The following is a 23,021-nucleotide window of genomic DNA, read 5'->3' as shown; positions in this document are numbered from 1 at the left end:
CTCACCCCGAAAATCTACTAAACACAGTCGCTACTCACAATCGTTGTGGGGTTGGTCAGTGGCTCGTACTCAATGTGGTCCGCCACGAAGGATGAGATTTTCTCCCAGGATCCAATTAAGTCCGGATAGTGGAGAGATGTTGGTCGAATTGTGGTGGACACGAACTTCTGGATGCCGCACTCGTTTTTTGGCGCCAAAACCAGTGGCATCCGGTCAATGTGCTTCTCATTGTGTTGCTGACGAAAGTTCTCGGCAAACATCAGAATGAGCTTCTCCTTGGGCGTGAGTGTCCAGTAAGATTGTGGGAAGTCTGAGAAATCCTCAAACTTGGGGTTCTTCACTTCGGGAAAACTCACGTCAATGATGCCGATTTGCTTCTTCACTTCCCTCAGTTCATCGGTAGTCATGCTTCCGTAAGTCCACTCTGGAGCGCTTCTCTTCGCCACAATCACCTCCTGGACCTCCTCAGCGTCTGCTGCTGCGGAAGGAGTGGGAGAGACGCTGCGAGGGCGCAGAGATGCTCGCCGAGAGAGGCTCAAGCCTGGAGTCAGCAGTGAAGCTCTCACGTCCATTGTGTCAATGGACAGATTAGTCTGATCAGATTTATCCATTTTCACACTATTACTTGACATTTCTAGCTTTGATTCTAGAAAATTTCAGAAATATAGAATTGTTTATAGAAACCACCAACTAAAAAAATAACAAACGGTGGTTGTTGTAGAAACGCATAATCGGCATAATCTCTCAATGTTCAAATAAGAGATTCGCAGCGTCCTCTATATTCGGCTAGTGAAGCACTGAAAACAAGTTCGAATTGGATAGCGAGACAGAAATTCCAGTAAGAGAAACTGTTCCCAACAGCTGATTGGCATTGATGACGTGTGGTGAGAAAGGTGGTGAAGAAAGTGTCTCAAAGAGGAAGTATTTTAGGGCAAGTGTTGTGTAAAAGAGACTAAAATATGACGGAAAAATCATCTGAATCACCAAAGAGAGTGAAACCAGAGTCTAGGTAAGGATAATTTGTAGTTGGAGTGGATAAAAAACGAAAGATTGCCATTTAGTGAACGACGAACCCGAAACTTTCTCTTCTTACCTTTGTCAACAATATCCGGGTTTTTGGGATTCTCGTGATTTGGAGAGTCTCTAAATGTGATGTATTAGTTCCAGGCACCAATGGACCGTCTTCGCAATTGTTGTGCTCTGCACAGTCCTGACGAGGTTCTACAAAGTCACAGAACCCGATCATATTTGGTGAGTATTTTTGGCAGCAAGCATGTTTGGCCTATATTCTAATTCCCACTCTTTGCAGTTGGGATGAAACTCACTTTGGGAAAATGGGAAGTTGGTACATCAATCGAACATTCTTCTTCGATGTTCATCCACCCCTTGGGAAGATGCTGATTGCGCTCTCCGGCAAATTGACCGGCTACAACGGCACGTATCCATTTGAGAAGCCCGGAGACAAGTACAACGGCACCAGATATGAGGGAATGAGGATATTTTGCACCACTCTCGGGGCTCTGATTGCTCCCATGTCCTTCGACATTGTCCACGATTTAACTAAATCCGTTCAGGCATCTTTCATGGCAGCCGCCTATATTGTTTTGGACGTCGGCATGATAACTCTCAACCAATACATCCTGCTGGATCCCATCCTGATGTTCTTCATGACCGCCTCGGTTCTGGGCATGGTGAAGATAACAAAGGCCACGGAAGAGGAGAAGTCATTTACCGGGATTTGGTGGTTTTGGCTTATCTTCACAGGATTCATGCTCGCTTGCACGATAAGTGTGAAATTCGTAGGACTATTCGTGGTGCTCCTTGTAGGATTGCACACCATCAGTGACCTGTGGAATGTTCTCGGCAATCTCGCAAAACCTGTGGTTAGAATTGCAGACATTCCTCGAAATTCAGTCCAACTAAGAGATTTCTTCTTGCAGATGTTCACAGTGAAGCAGTTGATAGCGAGAGCCATCACTTTAATCATCTGGCCGGCATTTCTGTACATGTTCATCTTCTACATCCACCTTGAGATTCTCAATAGGAGTGGCAATGGCGATGGATTCTACAGTTCTGCCTTCCAGTCCAGATTGATTGGGAATTCCCTCCACAACGCCAGCATGCCCAGACATGTGGCTTACGGTGCTGTGGTGAGCATAAAGAACCACAAGACAGGCGGCGGCTATTTACATTCGCATCTGCATCTCTATCCGAAAGGCGCTGGAGCGCGACAACAGCAAGTGAGGATATGGATGGGCGAAGGACTTGTTTGCGACATGAGAAATATCATTTGCTTCCTTGCAGATCACAACGTACACCCACAAGGACGAAAACAACAAATGGCGGGTGAAATATTACAACAAGGAGCTGAAGCCGAAGGGTGAGGTGGATATCCTGAAGAATGGTCAATTGGTGAGGCTGGAACACGTCCAAACTGTGCGAAATCTCCACTCACATCCTGAGCAAGCACCGCTCACCAAAAAGCACTACCAAGTCACAGGATATGGCGAGGTTCGTGTCTCTGCGCATTATTTGGTGGTGAATTGTGGTGATAAGGATTGTTGGATTTCATGAAAACTCCTGAAATATTTCACTCAAATATTGCATGGCTTTATTTATGATAGTTGAAGCTTAGAAGATTAATCTTCTTTTTGCATAAAACTAATCGCTGCGAAACACTGTTCTGTTGTTGTATGCAAAACTGTGTTTTGTGCAGTGAATTATCTCTGAATTTCTCTAATGCTCTATCCAATGTTATGCCGACAGAATGGAACGGGCGATGCAAACGACGTGTGGAAAGTGATCATTGTGGGCGGACATGAAAATGAGCGCGTCGAAACTGTAACGTCGAGCCTGTTGTTTATCCACTACCTGCAAAATTGCGCCCTCACCACCAGTGGTAAGCAATTGCCGAAATGGGGATTTGAGCAGCAGGAAGTCACATGTAATCCCAATCTTCGGGACGGCAGCGCCCGGTGGAATGTGGAGGATAATGAATTCGAGAGACGTGAGTATTCAGTGGTCTTTCCCATTAGCATTACAAAGAGCCATGCCAGGGTGGCCCTTGTTAAGATGACGGTGATAAAGGGATATTTCCATTATTGATCCCACTACACGCTCAGTCACCTGAAATACCACCTGAATCATCCGACTCATTGTCAGCCACGTGAGACACACACACACACACAATCGGAAAATTCAACAATCCTCGCGGGGATTACACTTCCCGGGGCGCCGGGAAAACGACGGGTAGAGGAAGATGTGCGGTGGTGTTTAGAAAGCTTGTAAACTTGGGTGATTCAACATTTATTTTTCAATTTCAAATGTAACCCACCGCGACAGGTGTATCAATAGACAAGAAACAAAGAAGGGGCGCCACTCGCATCACCTTTATCGCCCGTGCTTATCTGTGTGGCCTGGAGGGGAGCTGGCGAATTGCAAATAAACATAAGATAAGGAAAGGTACAAATGGAAAATTGAATGAGATGGGAAAGCGAGTCTGAGCCATTTTAATTCCCATATAGATTCTCATCATGACTGCGTGTTTCATCTCTCACAGTTGACATTGATGCGAATAACACATGAGGGTAGAGAAATCTCTTGAGGCAAATATTGTGCATTGAAGGCTCCAATAAAAAGGCTCGAGATAAATGTCTGGAGATTATCAAGAAACGGTGAATTGAGTTGAAAAGCTTTCCAACGATTCATGCGTTTTCGCTCCAAATAATGAATATATGTAGCTAAAAGACTAATTTCAGCATGCGAAAAGCCTGAAATCCTCATTATTCCATTAATTAATCCTGATGTCCCAATAGAATGAAAAACAATGGCTATATGATTCCGATATGTGATGATGATCCATAACTTCTAACTGAGTGTGAAGTCATTTGTGGCTTCGATGAGACTACGAGTGGAGCTATTGTGTAGGATTGGGAATTGCTATAAAGGGGATGAATGTACGCACAATGGATGGAAGTCAATTGTTCCTTATTTCCCAACCCAATGAGAGTGTGTTAGTGTGTCTGTGTGTGTGTGTGGAATGCTGTGACAAACGGAAAACAGGATGTGGCTTCCCAAATGTAATTGCTAATTGAATACCAATGAAATTGCTTCCAGTGCCCAAAGTGAACTTTGAGGTTTATGCACCGGGATTCCTGTCCAGATTTTTCGAGTCCCATGCGGTCATGATCCAGGGAAATGCCGGCCTGAAGCCCAAGGAGGGCGAAGTCACCAGCCAGCCGTGGCAGTGGCCAATAAATTACAGGGTTAGTTCAGCCTTTGCTCTGTGTCTCCCAACTGGGATTTTCCTAATATGATTCTCAACGGGTCTATTGTTGTTCTCTGTGACTTTCTCCACACAACAGGGCCAATTTTTCTCAGGGACTGCTTATCGAGTGTACTTACTGGGAAATCCTATAATCTGGTGGAGCAATTTGGTGTTCATCGCTATTTTCCTCGTTCTCTTCGTCATCTCAACCATTCGCCTCGAGCGAGGATACGAGGATTCCACTAATCCTGACAGTGGTGAGTGTAAAAGTGCAATTATCACCTAATTTACAAATGATAATTACGGCTCAGAGGCAACAAGCTTAGACAGCATTTGCATTCTTAAATTTGATTTCAGTGTGCTTTTAACTGTTGAAAAATGCATTTATCATGCATAATGTTTATTTTTTTTCTTCTCTGTGACAGTCAGAGTAATTGAATTTCCTTGTGCAGATAGAAAATGATGGATAGATCCGTTCAATTTCTTTAGCATACATGCATTGTACATACATATTCTCGAAATTTCACATTCTACAGAAGGAGCATAAAACATTTATGAAATACTGCAGACTCCATTGAAAGTCACATAGCTGTATCAATTTTCACCCATGGCGAGTTGTGAAAATCAATACGGATTTTTCATCCCTCTCAACAAGATCATAAATATTTATTACAATTATATTCTCCTTATATTCTCCTGAATTCCGCACCTTTTTCGGCATGCGGTGCACTCTTTTGCTTTGGCAGGATAATCTTCTGTGGGTGAATTTCAATTTCTAAATTCATTATTCGCATTCTCACCACAGATATTTGCAATATCCTTGCTTGATTTTCTCCACAGCATCTAAATGGAGATCTCTGAGAGCGGGCGCCTGGCTGTTCGGCGGTTGGCTGCTCCACTACTTGCCATTCTGGGCGATGGGACGAGTTCTCTACTTCCACCACTACTTTCCCGCGCTCATTTTCAATTCAATGCTAACAGGTAATAAAATTTTATTTATCGACTCTCACCGACAAAACCATTCTCCTCCAGAGACATTAACTCGCACCGAGATTGCTTTTGCTTTCTTCTCCTCTGTCTCTAAAGTAACACACTGTGCGCGAAAAGCTCGCAGGGCTTTTCATTTCCTCATATTTATACATAAAACTTTACATTTACAAAAAGACAGTAGATTTTTTTTCTCCTTAAATTAACCAACAATACTCTTTAATGACTCTCTCTTCATTCTGCAATTGACATGGATTGCAATGTTAATTATGTATCTTGAGATGATATAATATTGGATCAAGAGAAGTTTGATTGAATTGTTTATTATAGTATCAAATCATTACGTGAGGTCAAACATGGTTTGATCTTCTCCAGTTTATATCGAATTTCAAACAACAACGTACATATGTATAAACATGTTTTTCCGCATGATTACCCCTTAGGAGTTAAGTGTACATTTTGCCAGGCTCGATATTGAATAAGCGCATTTGCTGTGTTTCTAAACTGTCTGACGTATGGAGGGAAGTTTTCCGTGGAAGAATCGTCTGGGGAGCATTTTATGGCTGAAATGACCTTTGTTTGCCACATGCGAATGGGATGAATAAATTGAAGAGACGATCACATAAATGTGCCCATGTGGAAAACATAAAATACATGTTGTATTTGGCTGTATCTCTTTTCCTCGAGACTTTCCTTCCTTGCGCGCAAAAGAAAACACATGCTGTGCAGTACTCTTAACTGCCCACTATTCCATAATGCCCAGAAGCAGGCAGAATTTAATTAAAATATTCAACGTCTCGGAACATGAGATGGAGCCAAAATATAAGTGCTCCTGTTGCTGCGTTCTCCAGGCATGTGAAAATATTTCCACGGGACGGAAGTTTGTTGGGGTAAACAAGAGAAATAATTCACAGTGAATGCAAGCATCAGAGTGAGAAAAATGTAACAGCCTCAGTTGGGTTCTGCAAATATTTTTCAACCATACCTCGCTGGAGTGTCTCAATGCAGCAGAGTTTTTCCTGCTGCACTGTATCCCAAAGGGAGCGTCTCTTGTGTTTGTTAATGTTAAATTAGTTCCCAGGTCAAATTGGAGTGGACTCAAGTTGTGGAGACACAAGACTTCCCCCAAAGAGAGTGCACCACTGTTAATTCATGTGGAGCACTTCATGAATTATTTGAGCACTTTGGGGTTGAGGCTGGAGAAAGAGAAGAAGAACTACGAATGGAATAGAGGAAATAAAAACCTCTCGTATAATTTATGCGGGTTGTTTTTGGGGGAAGCAGTAAAGAATTGTAAAATAGCGAAGGAAATCAATTTGAAAGCAATGCAGGTGAAAAAGGAGCTGAATTCATCTCTCCCTCCAGCTTATTTGGCTTGAGAATCTTCCCACTCGCGCATTGAACTTTTCCGCCAAGGGCGCCAATTTATATTATCCCTCCATTGAATGTGTTCGCTCTCCTTTGTGTATCACTCACCGTGAGCGCAGTGAATTGATGGAAAATTTATTTCATCAATTGTTTCGCCAAAAATACATTCCATCGCCAGGAGGCGATAAATTCTCAACTCAACAATAAAACTCGAGAATTTATTTAAATTCCTTCCAAACACTGTATTCAATTTAACGTGGGCTGTATTGCAAATAAGATCGTTTTCTCTATAGCACAAAGCTTGCAAGAAGAAGAAAAAATTCCCGATACCGAAGATAACATTCAATGCTCATGAGAATCACTTTAATTAAACTTTTGCTCTCTATAAATCTACAAATATTGTTGTAAAACAACTCGTCTTTCCAGGAAACTGAAGTATTTTCAAAAACCTTGCATTTTCTTATTTTGTAATTTAACTAACAATAACTTGAACCTTCGTTCTAACTCACTCAATGCAAGGGAGCTTTTTCCCGATCCCTCTTGTGTGTGTAACGTAATAAAAACGTTAATGTTTGCCTTAAATTAATTTCAAGTCTGATTAATTTACGATGATTAACAGAGTATCAGCTGCAGGTAAATGTTTTTAAAATGTAATAAGGATGTTCTCACAGTAAATTTTGTTTATTCATTCCTCACCGCCCTCATGCTGGGTCAGAGATCAAATGAGATTTTCCTCATTTTCACCCATTTATCATCTCCCACTTCCCCATTGTCTGGATGCAACCCTCCATAAATCTTGACCGTTTGCAGAGCAGATAAAGTGCTAATTGTGCAGAGCAAATCGATGAAATTGCGTGATTATTCTCAACATTCTTTCGTACTCCTCAAAGTTTGTCACATTCCATTGCGAATGGGTGGGCGTGATGGTGAACAATAAGCTGCAAAGTTTTCACGTGCGACGTGGCAAAGCATAAAGGTGGCGTTGAAGCTCTTTTCCACCGTCTCAGGGAATCCCTTCAGACACCCACTTACCCATCTCACGTCCCTTATGCTCCATTGTGGCGCACAGAACTGCTATATGCGGGAGATGAAGCGTAGATGCTGGTGGGATAAAAGTGGGTGCTGAAACAACATGAATATCTTGAGCTATAAAATTAATATATGTGTTCAACGAAACGTACGTAGTATTATTATTATTCCGCGCACTGAACACGTTTGCTATATTAGCAGGGGCCAAATTTAATTATCATTACAAATATTATACGCGATGCGTATTTTATGTGGGATCCGGTGGGTGGTAATTCAACCGGAAAACTGCGATGTGTGACGCTTTTGGAAGCTGCCAGCGAAAGGGGTGAAGTGGCATCGCTTGTTGACGGGGCGAAAGGAAGTCAACAACAAGTTTCGGTTAATTACAATTGAGTTATATGGGGCGAAATGGAGAGAGTGTTGCGCAAAAATCTTTGATAATAACGTCTAGATTGCTTAATCACCGCTGAGGCGATGGTCAGCCTTTGTTGTCATCTTCGTCTGATGTTGCGCAACCCTTTCATGCGGAAGATGAGGGTAAATGCCGCTTATGATGTGATGGCGCATAGGTGTATAATTGGATGAATTGTACAATGCAGAATGCAATTATGGCACGACTTTGCCAGCGTGCCACCGAGCCTCCCACTTGTCATACTCTTGAGAGCGTCTAATTAAGGTCATGGTATTGGAAATACTAATTGAAAACAGTTGCGCTGACTAGCAACACTTGGCGGCTTCTGCACACGACGCTCTTCCGCCAAGATACCTCGCTGCTGTTTGCCAAAGTGGCGGAAAATCATCCGCCTCCTGGGGATTTACTCATATAAAATCAATACAGTGTGAAATTGGGGCGAATTTCGGTGGTAAAATATATTTAAATATAATTTATGCCTTGGCAATTCATAGCTCGAGGAGGAGGCAAAGATACACACATACATATTCTTGCGATGCGCTCTCCGGAAACTCACACATTTCCTCTATCATATTTTCGGCAGCCTCCAACTCCACGTGCACCCTCGCAAATCCCACACCATTCATGTCCCGACATGAACACCCAGGAAGAAATTGAATTTGATGATATTACCGTGTTTTTGCAGGTGTTGTATTCAATTATTTGACACATCGTCTCCCCATCTGGCTCAGACAGACACTGCTCGGGGCTTCTCTGGGCGTCCTGGGGTGGAGCTTCCTGAAATTTGCACCGCTCGCCTATGGAATGGAGGGTCCATCAGCCGGTGAAGCCAATTCCACTATGAATGGCCTGAAATGGATGGAGTCATGGGAGTTTTGAGATTAACTTCCCGTTCGACCGACAATACATCACCCTCCACAGTGGAAGATAAAGATCTGAACCTAAACTGTCACAATCAATAGTTATAATTTGGAGAAGAGCTGAGAAAAGAGACTTCTATGTGACACATGTATTTTCCCCAGAAAATGCAAAAGAAATATCTCAACAATATATGGATAAAATTGCCATAAGTAACATAAATTTGTTATTTCTTTTACATCTTCCATCCTGTTGATTAATCATTATAATTTATTTAGAGATATATAATTTTTTTTTACTATCTTTAATTTATTGTCTCAATAAAGTGGAATATATTTTGTAATTAATTGCTTCTGTGTACAACAATTAATCCACGCGTTCCCTCAATTCATCTTGATTGCAGCAATCTCTTTTTTTCTAATCTTTCATCATTATGGAAACTTTTTTAATCTCTCCGGACATTGTTGCCGATAATTCCGTATAACAATTCTTGGCGTGTCGGTGCAAAAATAGAAGCAATAATGTGACGAAACTCGATGTGGAGAGCTCTTGTCCATATGGTGGTCAGCTTCTGATTTATGAGATTCTCCACCGCCAAACAACTTGGCTGAACAACGAAGAATAATTAAATGGTGTACAGAAGATGGTGGAGTGGAAAAGTTTTTTTTTCGACACCGCACGGGAAAAAATCCCATCGCTCTTAAAGTGCAGAGACTTTCCTCGCTTATTCCTGCAGGAGAACTATTAATTTCCACTTCATCATTTCCCCTTAATGCCGGTGCGATGTTGAATTATATTGCACGTTGTCCCATCATTTTTGTCCGTTCGCTTGTTCTGTGGTGCCTTTGGGGTATTCTAAAATTAATGCGGAAATATGCATGAGATTATTAATGACTCAGAAGCTACCATAGTGGGGATTTAATTATGCTCTTATAGTGCATCACTAACTAAATTGATATATAAAGTTCATTTGAAATTTTGCACATCCAACTGGATTCCTCTTGGCAGAATTGGAATGATAATTTTGGCGAAGAAAAATCCAATCTACCAAGGATAACAATGCATAATGCATTTCAATTCTCATTTAACATTTTCACTGCTTGATAAATTATTCACTACGAGTGCGAAATTGCATGCTATCGCGTAATGAGCTTAAATGTGCATGAAATAATTTTTCAATAAATTTATCCTGTTTGTAGTGGTTGAATTCAATTTATTTGGGACTCATAATCCCTCGTAGTTGCTCACATCCTGTATCATGTGCAGAAAGATGGAGTTGTGCATAAGTGAGTAAATGATTTGCAAAGTAATTACGCGGTGAATTAAATTTTTGATGTACAACTGTTACGATGAATTTGCCAAGTTTTCCGCTTTATTCTCATCTTGCATCGCTTGCAACCACACTTAAATGAGCAGCACCACAATTTCTGATTATATGCTACATTTCCTAATTTAATGCAAAACAATATCCTCAGCCAGGCAGAAAAATCCCATCACGCTTCCTCCCAATTCCTGTTCAATTTCACGCCTTGTTTTTAGGCGTCACACATTCCATATTGCCTGATTAATACCATTTCAGTGCGGACTTAATAATCGCATTATTGATTTACAAACTAATTTCAATTAGTTACAAACAGTAAAACTTATTAGCTCTCTAGTGAAATATTGCTAATGCAAAATTCATGAAAATCGACGCTTCAAATCCTTCACGTGGAAATTATTATTATCAACTCAGGATTGGAATATATGTACTTATTGTCATTTTCAATTTTAGCCTTTTATATTGTTAATTTAAATCATGTGAAGATCCGAAAAACTCATGTAAAGATCATGATGATTAAATATATGAGATATATTTAAAGCCATTACCTAACGCAGGATTTCACGTAAGCTTTCAGGTAGAACTTTATGTATTGCGATAACTTCTGTGATGATCTTTTCAACTTATTCTTGCCCTCATCGTTGTTGTTTGAGCTCTAGTGCCTGTCATATGCACCATTTCCCATGGCAAATGAATGCATTTTGGGATCAATTGAACTTGTAAATCCGCTGTGAGTGGCAACCAAGTATGCACGATGTGATATTTCCATGTCTATCTGTATCATTAGGAATAATGCAAATATATACATTTGCCATACTCCGCGCAACTTCCAATAAATTATACAAAAGCCATTGTCAAACAAATGGTGACAACCACAGTTTTGGCACTTTATCTGTGGCCTCCCATCAAAGTTGAGATAACACCATTCAGCCAGTTGAAATGTGAATAAGTATAATAGTCTCAAGTGTTCTACCATATTTCTTGTGATATGGTGTGTTTTCGTGATTCAAAATCAGATTTGACATGGAGAGGAAGTTTCCGCGTTTGTCGCTGGCTGTTTTGAATGGGAGTTTCGGGTGCTTTAGGATGGATGCTGCGGAAATGGCGTTACAGCCGTCCTATAAGCGGAACATTGTGGTCACCAGAGGCCATGTCTTATGGATGTGACACTATGTGTATGTTTATTTCATGAAAACTACACTAACTGCTATGGAGACAAATCCCCACAGAGAATTTTATATTCTCATACAATGGAGAGGAAAATCTCTGCGTCTGGAAAAGAGCTTTTTAACGACCCTCTATGTGACCATACCCTCTATATTATGTCCTCTTCGTCCATATAACTACGCCCAACATATGTATATTTATCTCTCTATTGTCATATCCATACGGAAATTGAATAGACGCTCTTGCATTTAATGGCAATTGTGCCCAAATACATTTTTTTCGTTATTGTCTCTGTTGGCCTGAAATGTCCCAGCGAAATGGACTCTCCCAGATATATATTGTGTCCCCATTACAAAATTGCAAAAATTATAATGAAGGACAATATGATGTGAGTATATAATGAAGTAACGAATAGCGGAAGCTTTTCAAAATTATTTAATGTACGCTTTGACCTAAATTATTTATGCCAAGAATCTCCATTTGACTTTATCAAAAACGCCTCTCAGACTTCACGAAAAGAAATCTCATTAAAACTGAAAATTGCCATCCTTGTTGCCATCTTAAGTAAAAGTTACAATTCGCTCTCCCACTGTTTGTCAGTTGCAGTGATTTTCAAGTAAGAAAATCTCATTACTTGTACTGCGGATTTTTCTTTGTGATTCAATAGGAATAAAAAAATGCCATTAATGTCCAATCTATTCAGTTGACTGGCTGCTTCAATTGAAATTTTTCGATAGGTATTCTTAGGGGCATTCATTGCAAAAGCCATTTAAGTTAAAATTCCAAAGAATTCAATCTTATTCACATGTTTTTATCCGATTTACTTTTCCACAATTGCCTACGGAGTTGAACCAAATTACTTCTCCTCGGCTTACTCAACCCCTTAAAACTTCTGCCTCACCTGAGACTGGTTGCTTTACATATTCCAGTGATATTTTTTTGCCCTCCCTTTAGCTGCCTCTCGAGGGTTTCTGTGTTATTATTATTATTGTCCCCTAAATCGACGATGGGTCTCCAGAGATTCATGGGGAATAAAATTAAATGGTCCATCGAAAATGAGGTGGATAATCCTAAAAAAAAAAATTGGGAAAAAATATTTAAAGTGCTTCCAAGCTGAATAATCTTGCAGAATGATTCAAATTCCTCAGACTGCGAATAACAAGCGAATGGCAGCACACACGAGCGTTATGTGATAAATTTCATAAATTGTCTCTGATGCTCTGCGAGTCGTCTGATTTATGCGAATTGATGCAATTTAAACATATTGTCCAGCTTCCGGTGGCAGAGAAATCGAGTGCCGGCGAACCTCTATCCAAAAGTGACTCCCTTTCACCCGGCGAAATCCACGAAATGCGCGAGAGTTGGTTGACACAGAGTCCACTCGTAATTGTCACACATTCAATTGACTTATCTCCAGAGTTCAGTCAAGCACTGAAATAGTGCACAATCCGCGCAAATCAAGAAAGTATTGCGACAACGTGGTCACTTTTCGAGATAAATGTGTTTCAACATGAATTTACGAAAATGCATTCAGACAAATTGAATTTTCACTTTATAAAACAACTTTTCACTCATTTCAGCACACTTTCAGCCAAATTTATCCCTTTAATCACATGTATAGCATTAAATGTGATGTAGAAAATGCACAAAACAACTTTAATATATGAAATTTGTGGTTTATTATTTCTCCAAACTTCTATTTATTTGTTCAAGCAGTGCCACCGTTTTACACTCACACTCAGTTTATCTAAAATTTTGGCATTTTGAAGTGTGTGTAAATAAACTAGATAAAAGTGCAATATTTCTCATGTCTCGTTGTTTTGCAGTGCGCCTTTATCTGCAAAATGTTTCTTTATAACCCTGTCAATTACCGCATGAGAAGTGTGTAAGTAATGAAACTTTTCTCTGTTGTCAACTTTGGAAATAACTAATAACTTTTCTAATAAAAGCTTTACGTGAAAATTGCTTTTCAGGTCATTTTCATTGCTCTGCAGAGGAGCTGTTTGGACATTCTGGGTGTTCCAGTTTACTTGGTGAGGAAAGCCATGGAGTTGATTTGATGTCAGATCTGCATGATTTGTGGAAAGGTGTTTTGCTGTGGAAATAACTATGATGCAGAGGGATTTTTTGCCAGTGCGTTGATGATGGGTGAAAGGTCGGAAGCTGCTGAGAGTGCCATCCAGTGAAATAGGTTAATGATACAAATGAAGCAGTTGGAAATGGATGGACGTGTGCAAGGCACTATTTTGGTGGCTTGATTCTCTCTCGCTCTTTGCATTTTCACATGACCATGGATTCAGTCACAATGTATGCTTGAAAATCCCAAATCTATACATACAGACAGCATTCCCGTGCCCGCCACTGCCTTTCGATGCTGGGGAAGTGAGAGCATGCTGGCTCAGTGGAAAGCTCTAGCCATGCTCTGCGCATGATCTCTGGCCACTTCATGGAGCTCGGTGTCAAAGGTGAGGGGTGACGTGTGCCGGGAGGCAGCCGAACTGGTGGGAAACACTTCTCGCGAGTCGTAACGAGTCAGTCTCGCGACCGAAGCCCAAACATTGGGGCTGAAAAATCGCATTATCCGTTGCTGTTGCCCCCCTATATTCACAATCCGTCCAACAACATCATTCAGTGAGTGACAGAACACACGGAAATAGTCACGATTCACCTCGGTAGCACGGAACACGGCGTGATTGGCTTTTGCCTGATCTTTTTCACTGGAACTTTGCATCGGAAATAGTTATAACGTCAGTGGCACTGCGGAGTCATCTGCAATTGTCGAGGCTCGAAGGACACACGAGAAATGCGGACTTTAAATACATCAACATAGTGGAGAGCTTTTTCAGTGCTGGTATAATGAAAACCCGTGATGATGTAAATAATTTATGTCGTCAATCGATAGAAATGAACGTGTATTAGCTGAGTGTATTGGATGAGAAATATCCCTCCTAGCGCGAGTCATGAAATTAAAACGTACATTGTGACCCTCATCGATCGTCCTGTTTTCTGAATTAATTTAAAGCTCTCGCGATAAAAACAACGCATGTAAAGTATACGTTTTTGTATATCTTGTTCGATAATACAACATTGCGGTTGTCACGGGCTTTTTTGCGAGCCTCATCTCATTTTCAACATTGCGGAAAAATTGTGCTTTTAAATTGCAATTTAATAACAAAATGACGTGTCACCGTTGTAAATAATGTGACAAAAGCAGGAGGAAAAAGGAAACTGGGAAAAAAGGCACAGGAAAAGCAATCATCGCGCAATTATTGAGGTAATTAGAATAAATTGGTAGTAAAAGTTGAGACCGAAGGAGGAGACAATAGCTTTTGTTTTCTCCACTTAAATTCCACACCAAATCTCTGACTTAGACCCACGTTTTCCACGTACAGTACACATCACATGAATAAGGTGGAATGGGGTGTGAATTGAGGCAGAGATTGAGAAAGGATGAAGTGCAAAGTATTTTAGGGAAGGCAAATCCACCAACATATTCAACAGATCACCAGGCGCCTCCACTATTTTATTACGGTTACGCGCTCATTTCTTTCCGACACACACAAAATTGCTCTGCCAGGAGCGCAAGTTGGTGAAATTTGCGCTAAGCAGTGCTGAGACACAAAGTTTTCCCCAGAAAAAGTAGTCCGTACGATTCTTTGGAAAATGAAGGCAAACTACTGTGGTTTCACTCCTGTTCGATCCATTTCCCAAAACGACTAAGGAAAAATCACAGCTGTGCTCCTGTAATGGGCCTGTTATTAGTTGCCACAAAGTTACGGAAGCACTACGACAAGCTTTAGTCAATTTTGAAACCCTTCCGGAAGTCTTCAAGGCGAAGTTAGTAGTAAGCCTATCAACTCCATTTCAATTTGATTCAATATGTAAAGCATGTTAAACTTTTAAAAGGATTTATTACATACTTATATGTATAATCAATATGAATTTTGGCACATAAGATAAGACATACGTATCAAGCACACGAGTAAGACTACGAACAACTTATTCCCACCGAATGCATTCATTAGCATTGATCGCCTGATTTAAATATTGACAAAAGTATAATACATACACATTTCATGTTACATGATAGGTCTATCAAGAACTTAATTTTAATAAACATAAATCTCAACATGCCAAAACTTAGAATAATAATATCAACTCAGTCAACCTCGTTATGTTCTATTAATGCATTGAATCCCCTCAATATTGCAGATGGCATATTTTATCAATAATATAGAGAGTGTTTCTGTCAATACCACAACTTCGTTTCCAAGAAATAACAATTATATCTGTAAGACAAATGTGCTACGTGGTCTGAATTTGCCCGGAGAACACAAACCATTGAGCATTTGCATATCAAACATTGTGTTCGAGCACAGTGTTATTGAATTAAAGTTATGCGAGATCTTCGATTGTAACCAATAGTTTTCATAATGTGTGATTGATATTTTATATTCTGTTGTAATCAAGACTTTACCAATTTTGTATAAAGGAAAATTTAATTTTGGTCCCAAGAAAAAGCACACAAACGCAAGTTCCTCCACAGCCCAATCATTTATCTTAGATGTTATTGCCCCAAATGTGTCAAGGACCGATTTCACGTCTCAAAGGGATACCCAGAGAACACAGTGGACAAAGAGGTCAAAATGCAAAAGTAAATTCAACACTATTATTCCGTATCCTGTTAGGCTAAGACGTAATCCTGTGCTGTGTGGGTGGTTTTATGATAAAAAATTCACAAGAGAGAGAGAGCATCCTAAAAGGAATTTCTCAGCTCCTGTGTACACTAGCATATACATATATCCTTACACAATTTGCAAGCTGAGAGTGTAGTGCTTTGTTGGTTTTACACTGTGAATAATTTCATTCACTCGCCAACATGCTGTGATGGAAGGGGCGATAGAAGAAGATTGGGTGATAAAGGAGCGAATGTGAAGGATTTAATAGGATTTTTTTTCCCACACTGTGTACATCCCACAGGATAATGTACACATGAGATCATATAAAAGATTAGTAGTGGATTTGAGTTAAATTATTATCCTATTTCTAGATAGAAATATCATGACATGATTGAACACTGAAGTCTGTAAGATATGAACATTAAAAAAAATTAGAAGCTTTTCATTTGTACATTCCAATGTCATGGAAAATTGGAATTTTCTGCTCCATTGTTGTACCTTTTTAATAAATTTGTCTCATCCATACATTTTCCGCTATTTTCCTCATGTTCCGCAATTTAGCAACAAGGTCAGAATCTTTTAGTCTGAACACTGAACTGGCTAACTCTCTATATAGAAAGAATAGTGCCAACATGAGTGGAGATCTAGAGAAAAAGAAGCTCGTCGAGGGTGTGCAGCTTTAAAGTACACGCGAGCATGATTTACAGCTTCAAAACTTACTTTTTCCCTTCTGCCTGAAGCTAAATAACTCCGTGCAATTATTGTCGCGAAGTGAGGAGAGAAATTCCAGCAGTGCGATTTAGAATTGCACAAATGTGGGTCACATATTGATTTTACGCGAAGCGATTATTGGGTGGTAGAAGAAAAGATATCTTTTGATCTACCAATGCCACTCTTCATTTAGACATGCTCCTTAAATCAATGTGGCACACACCGCTTATTCAATTTCCTATGACTTTCACGGCTTCTACCTTTATCAAAATGGGCAAACACCGCAAACACCAGGAAATAATGAAAGTGAATAATCGTTACACACCGAAATAGCTGACTCTGAGAAATTATACAGGTAAAATCCTATTTTACATATTTTTATCAACGTGTGCAGAATGATTCTTGCAGCAAGAAAATGATTCCTGATCATGTTTTGCAATATAAATGCATGGAATTCTTCATATTGAAACATTCCCTTTGATATACACCGAGATAATATGTACGAGGAAAGCTCAACAGTGCAATATGTGAGAAAATGGGAAATGCACAAGATTCCATCTCAGCATTTTAACAAACAAGAAGTACTGATGCTTTTGTTTGTAAGTTCAAAATACCATAGCACATGTATCGCATCTTACAGAATTCAAACTTATCCAGTTGAACTTATGAAACACATCAAATTGAAAGTAAGGGTAGGGTACTTAGAGTGACTAAATACCCGTCCCATATTGGATTCACTTCCATGAATCACATGCAATTGAAATGGGAAGCATTGTGGAGCACCAACACCTCGACGAGGCGTGCAGAGAAGGAATATTCCTCAGTTATATGCACTGTGCCGTCACCATGTTCCTGTATAGCATAGATTCATGCAAGCTACGTGGAGAAATCTTTTATAGAGAGAGTCAAAAAGCATTTTGGTGGCAAACACGGCAACAATATCAAGCACCTCTAATGTACTTATAGTGTCAGGGACGAATTCTCATTTTGCCATTATTCCAAAACATTTAAAGCGCCTTATCTCGCGACTCCTCGCCACCATGAAAGGCACTTTGACTTCCATCGAATGCGAGGTTGGGCTGATAAATCACCCTCGTGCGTGGGGTGAAGGGAGACAGAGTCAGGATGGCATCGCCCCCAAAAACGACCCTGCCTTTTGCGCCATATCGTGTCACATTCATAAAAGCGTAATGAAGATTTCTCCACAATAGCGCTGCCAAGGAAGGAATATGAAATGGCACTGGCTTCTCAGGTTCACTTGCTTGGGTTGGGGTCGCATGCAATATAGTAAACAGGGGAGAAGGGATGGTGTGTACTCACCTGGGAATTGAAATGTGTGTTCTTGCCGATAAAAGTTCGTTAACTTTCAGCTCTGCAATGCTATCGCATCGTCAATAGAAATACAATTTGCAGGATGACTGAGATATTCTATGAAAGCTCTTCTCGCCAAAAGCCCCACAATACACCCTGCACGTATCCGCAATCATACAAATAGCGTCGCGTTGGCGCCCACTTAATGGCAATCGAAAAGAAATGAACCCAAACTTTGAGTGACTGCGTCTATTAAATGAATTTATGGGAAGCCTTCAATAAGTCACTCAGGAAAATAAATGTCGACAGGTCAATGTATTCTTCGCAACTTTTATTTTATTTAATTAAAAGCCACCCTGTGGCAAACACCATATATCGATACCAATAAATTCACCACATTGTTTATATACGATTACACTGGATTACGTCCGTGAACGAGAAGAAATTAAGAGATATCGCAACAAATTGTCGACAGAAATTTGTCACGTACAGATATATCATATTTAATTTCCGAAAACTAACCAACAAAACTCCAAATAAACCCATTAATTCTGTATCCTGTATCATACACAGTCAGACCAACTATTGCACTATAATTTCCGATAATTCGTTTTGTTCCGCAACAAAACAATTATTAAACTCAATTGTAAAACACTCCAGAATCTAGATTAAACAGTACATTTTAATAGTATAAATTGAGAACTTTTAACTCGATAATTATGTATTTCATGCTCTTTATATTCGAAGACTTTTCAATTATCGAAGCATAAGCGATAATTATTAAAAATTTTATTGCGTGCTGAAATACAACTCGGAAAATACTGGAAAGTATTTCCTCAGGTATACCTAATTGATTATAATTGAAATGTTAAAGAAGTAAGTAATTGTCTAAGGAAGTTAATATTAATAGGACACAAATTAGCGTTGATATTATTCTGAGACTCTTTAAGTTCAAATTATTTGATTCGGATATTAAATTTTTCGCAAGCGCCGCAACTCTTCAGATGTGATTAAATGTAGTGAAATTGCTAGATTGGAAAAATTGTTTACCGCAAAAGACTCTCGGGAAATTTCGCTCCAATAAAAGTTTTTTGAGGCACTTTTTTCCCAACCGAGAAACTCGTGAAAGCAAAAGTTTAAATTAATTCCAACTGTACCTCATGGAAAAATTTGCGTAAGGTAGAGAGCAATAAATATTTTACAGTTTTGCTATATACGGACATTATGGGTTAAAAATTCATTAAAACGTCGTTAATTTTATTAGAGTTTCATGAGAAAAGTGGTGTATGGCATTTTAATTGCTCGGTGGAGATAAAAAAAAAGTTGCACGAAACTATATTTAATACATTTGCATGCTACAGTAGGCATTTTTTCTCTGTTTGTTCAAAAAGTACCATTCGTTTTTCTCCTCGCTCACTTATCAAAATATCACTCGCAGTGGCGGGGCTTTTGTGTGAGAAAAGTGGTGTGATCGTGTGACTCGGTGTTATAATTTTTCAAGAATAATCCACACCACTTTGTCACGCCATCATGTTACAGAGAAAACTTTTAATTTTTGTGATAAAATTTAACAGCGCCAGAATGGAAAGTGCTTCGAGTGGGGGTGTTAACATCGTGAGATTGTATAAATATTACATTATGTGTATCATAAAATATGCGTGAGGACGAGAAAAGTCTTACTCTAGCATTTGCGATGAAGCCAGAGACATTCCTGCTCAGAGGGTGATGGGCAAAATGAAAAATTCAGGAAAAGTCCATGAGGAAAGTTTTCCAGCAGACGATAATCTGAGGTGATGTGCATGAAATTACGAAAACAGATTTTCGACTTGTTCTCCCTTTTACCGAACAGGTCAAATGTTTTTCCTAGCTTCCTTGCGACGTGGCGAAGCACGCTATACATTTCAGTGCGAATACTTTGAAAATTGTCATTCCGACTGGAGTGAGGTATCCGAAATATTTCATGAATGCGATTAGCTTGTGTGAAATTCCCCAAATTCGATTAAGCTTTTTCTCCAGGAGTACAAGAAGAAAACTTGGTTTTTGGGACTTGTTTCATTCACGTGCAAATTGCTTCCTTTTATTGGCGTGAAAATTTCCTTTCTACTTTCCATCCAACTTTGTCTTTCCATTGCCTTTTGCAATATCCAATCAAAGGCAATGGAACATTTCTTGTTGAGGAAATTCCTAAGGGAAACTCTGTGAAAATAGTAGATTTATACATAATTCATCAACGTTTGCCGCTTGAAACAATTTACTTTGATGAAAATGTAAATATTTACGCTAATGAATATACAAAAACAGTGAAGATGCTCTTCGCTTCAGCATATTTTCCAGCGCACGAGGAGAACGTATTTGTGTCTGGTGATTAAACTCATAGGAGGATAGATCCCATGGAAGATGAGTCTCACACATTTTAGTTTTCTCCTCAAAGTGGAGCACACACTGGTTGCTCCACGAGAGTGTTGAGCCGTGAAAGTGTGCCGGAAGAAGGCAATAGAGGGTGGTATTATTTTTAGTGGTAAAGCTGGGATGGTGAGGAGGTGATGGGCTGAGATTAAAGAGTCACGCCAGAGTCACATGAATATTTTCACGCTGATAATTGCCATGATATACACTCTTGCAGCCATTGTCCTAATGGAATGGGTAGATTAATGAATTAACCATTAACCGAGTATTCGCCTACAAGACATAAAATTTAATACTCTCAACAATATACCACACACTAATTAAAATTTATTCCACCAAGGGTGTTGTGAGATTATCATTTCATTTATTCATTCTCTCAGTGACTTTTATCATCATCTTGCTTTATGAGGAGATTCACAAAGCAACTTCTTACTCAATGTGGGTGAAAAGGAGAAGATAAAGGAGTTGCTTTAAGGAGAACACAATTTCACACTGAAGAAATTTGAGTGCATTTCAAAGCAAATGGAATAAATATGTTGAGCATGACATAGTGGTTAAATAGATAAAAACAACAAAGCATGAAGAGAGTTTTCTACACAACTTTAAGCTGCACTGTCTGCATTCTCAAGTTATACACCAAGTAGAAGTAATTCAGTCGCATAAGGTCAATCGGATTCATATTTGGATTTTCTGCAAGACATATTATTTTTTTAAGAAAAGACAATAAATTTCACCGACGCGCAGTTTGAGGGAAAGTGTGAAAATACGTAACACGAATCCTTCTTAAGCAGCAGCAATTTATTTTATGATACAGAAGGAAATTACATTCATACGCGAATCATTTCCTAGCTGTTCTTATGTACAAAATGGTAAGATTGCTGTGTGCGAGAGAAAGATGGAATGGGGAAAATTAATTGCACGTGTAGAGAGCCACGGAAATGATATCCATGATGGAAATTGTGAAGAAAAGGCGATGGTGACTTGTGGTATCAAGAAGTGAAACGTTAAAAAAAATGTCCCTAACATGCGATTGAGAAGAAAAGTCATAAAATCTGAACAAGTCTGAGTTTCTGAAAATTGGAATCTGGTTGGCAGAGACGTGCAAGAACAAATAATTAAACTTTTATATTTTCTTGTCTCCCTTCGTATAGTTTTGTCGACTCTGGAAAATATCTTCGGGAATGCTCTCTTCCATAAGCTTTCACCCCAGCCCTCTTTTCCTGGGTGTTTTCCCAAACAATCGTATTAAGGGCAAATAAATAGGGGGACACAAAAAGAGGAGCAAAACGAGTGTCACCGTTCGTGCTAGTTAAGCAATTTTTCTATTCATCAAATCCCTTTATCAGGACTAGGAAAAAAGGCCGATCGCACAAAAAACTGCGTGACATGAATTACTGATATTCGCTGTCGCAGTCACATACTCACACCTCGTGTGATAAGGGTGAAAAATATGCCGGGAGAAAATTTATTACGGCACGCTCTCGCCCGCAAGAATCAAAAACTCATCGATTTTCCTTCATAGACCTTCCGAGCTGGGAATGACAATCACCCGTAATACTATTCTTGTATTAATTTACATAATGGCGTAATGTCTTTTTTATTGCACGACGTCGCGTAATGTATGATTTTAAAAATCGTTTAACACATTCATGTCTTCCCCCTATTTGTTATAAATTATGAGTGAGCTTCTGGAGATTTATATACATAATGTATTTAAATTTAAGCCGTTTGTGCATGAAAATTATAGTGTTGGAGAGGAAAGAATTTCGCGTGATTTCGCGTGAATAAGAAGTGTGCTTCTTGGAGGCATGGAATTTCAATACAGGAGTGAATTTCATAAATCACTGCGAAAGAGCTTGATATTTCGGTCAAAAATTTCCTCATTTGTCCCCCTCTCTCATCTAGATTATTTCTCTCGAGCATTGCGAGTGGCTTTCCCGATGGCGGAAAAAGATGGGCCGCAGAGTGTGGGAATATATGGAGGAATGTCGGAATCTCGTGGCCCCAACAAAAGTATATCGTCATCGAGCTAAATCGTCTGGCAAATTGTTCTCCATACCATCGAAAAAGAGCTTTTCGTCCTCCAACCACACACACACTCGTCGCCTCATGTCAGTAAATATGTTGCGGAAATTGTTGAAATGTATCGAATTCACTATCTCAATTTTTGCGGCATCAACTTGAATGTGGCGACGATAGAAAAACAAGGAGCGCAAAGAAGCAACAATTCACTCTAATCCAAATGTTGCCTTTTATCTCACATCCTTTTTAATCTCTTCCGACGAAAAGCATGCATCTGAGTTCTGAAAACTCACAATTCTGACTATTGATCTCCCCCAATCTCTTTCCATTTATGCGATTACTCGCAAAATCAGGGAATAATTGACATATTGCGCTAATAAATGCGGATGCATAGGTAGTCAGAGGCTGTCGAGGCTATTTTCGGAATCTGATTCACTCTGGGGTACACGAGGCAATATCACAATTCAACTATTGGAATTAATG

The 23,021-nt window shown here is 39.5% G+C and overlaps 3 protein-coding genes across 3 annotated transcripts in view; 2 read left to right on the top strand and 1 right to left on the bottom strand.

Moving 5' to 3' along the window:
- LOC132257927 (coiled-coil domain-containing protein lobo) overlaps nt 1-407 on the bottom strand; it is a 65,361-nt gene extending 64,954 nt beyond the window's left edge. The window contains exon 1 of the mRNA XM_059754995.1: nt 39-407. Coding sequence (XP_059610978.1) covers nt 39-407 — 369 coding nt within the window. The remainder of the gene's footprint in view (nt 1-38) is intronic.
- Nucleotides 408-959: 552 nt separating this feature from the next.
- On the top strand, nt 960-9,761 carry LOC132257926 (protein O-mannosyl-transferase 2). Its single transcript, XM_059754994.1, has 10 exons — nt 960-1,009; nt 1,162-1,251; nt 1,310-1,883; nt 1,941-2,240; nt 2,305-2,511; nt 2,767-3,007; nt 4,117-4,265; nt 4,365-4,530; nt 5,108-5,248; nt 8,749-9,761. Exons 1-10 carry the CDS (start codon nt 960-962, stop codon nt 8,940-8,942), a joined length of 2,112 nt encoding a protein of 703 aa, XP_059610977.1. The 3' UTR covers nt 8,943-9,761.
- A 4,245-nt stretch (nt 9,762-14,006) lies between these two features.
- The window catches only part of LOC132258064 (uncharacterized), a 36,722-nt gene continuing 27,707 nt past the window's right edge, over nt 14,007-23,021 (top strand). Inside the window, exon 1 of the mRNA XM_059755165.1 lies at nt 14,007-14,683. The gene's annotated coding sequence lies outside the window, so the exon portion shown is untranslated. The remainder of the gene's footprint in view (nt 14,684-23,021) is intronic.

Source organism: Phlebotomus argentipes, unplaced genomic scaffold (assembly GCF_947086385.1).
Source record: "Phlebotomus argentipes unplaced genomic scaffold, Phlebotomus argentipes genome assembly scaffold_4, whole genome shotgun sequence".
NCBI classification, from domain to species: domain Eukaryota; kingdom Metazoa; phylum Arthropoda; class Insecta; order Diptera; family Psychodidae; genus Phlebotomus; species Phlebotomus argentipes.
This window is presented reverse-complemented; position numbering and strand designations above follow the sequence as displayed.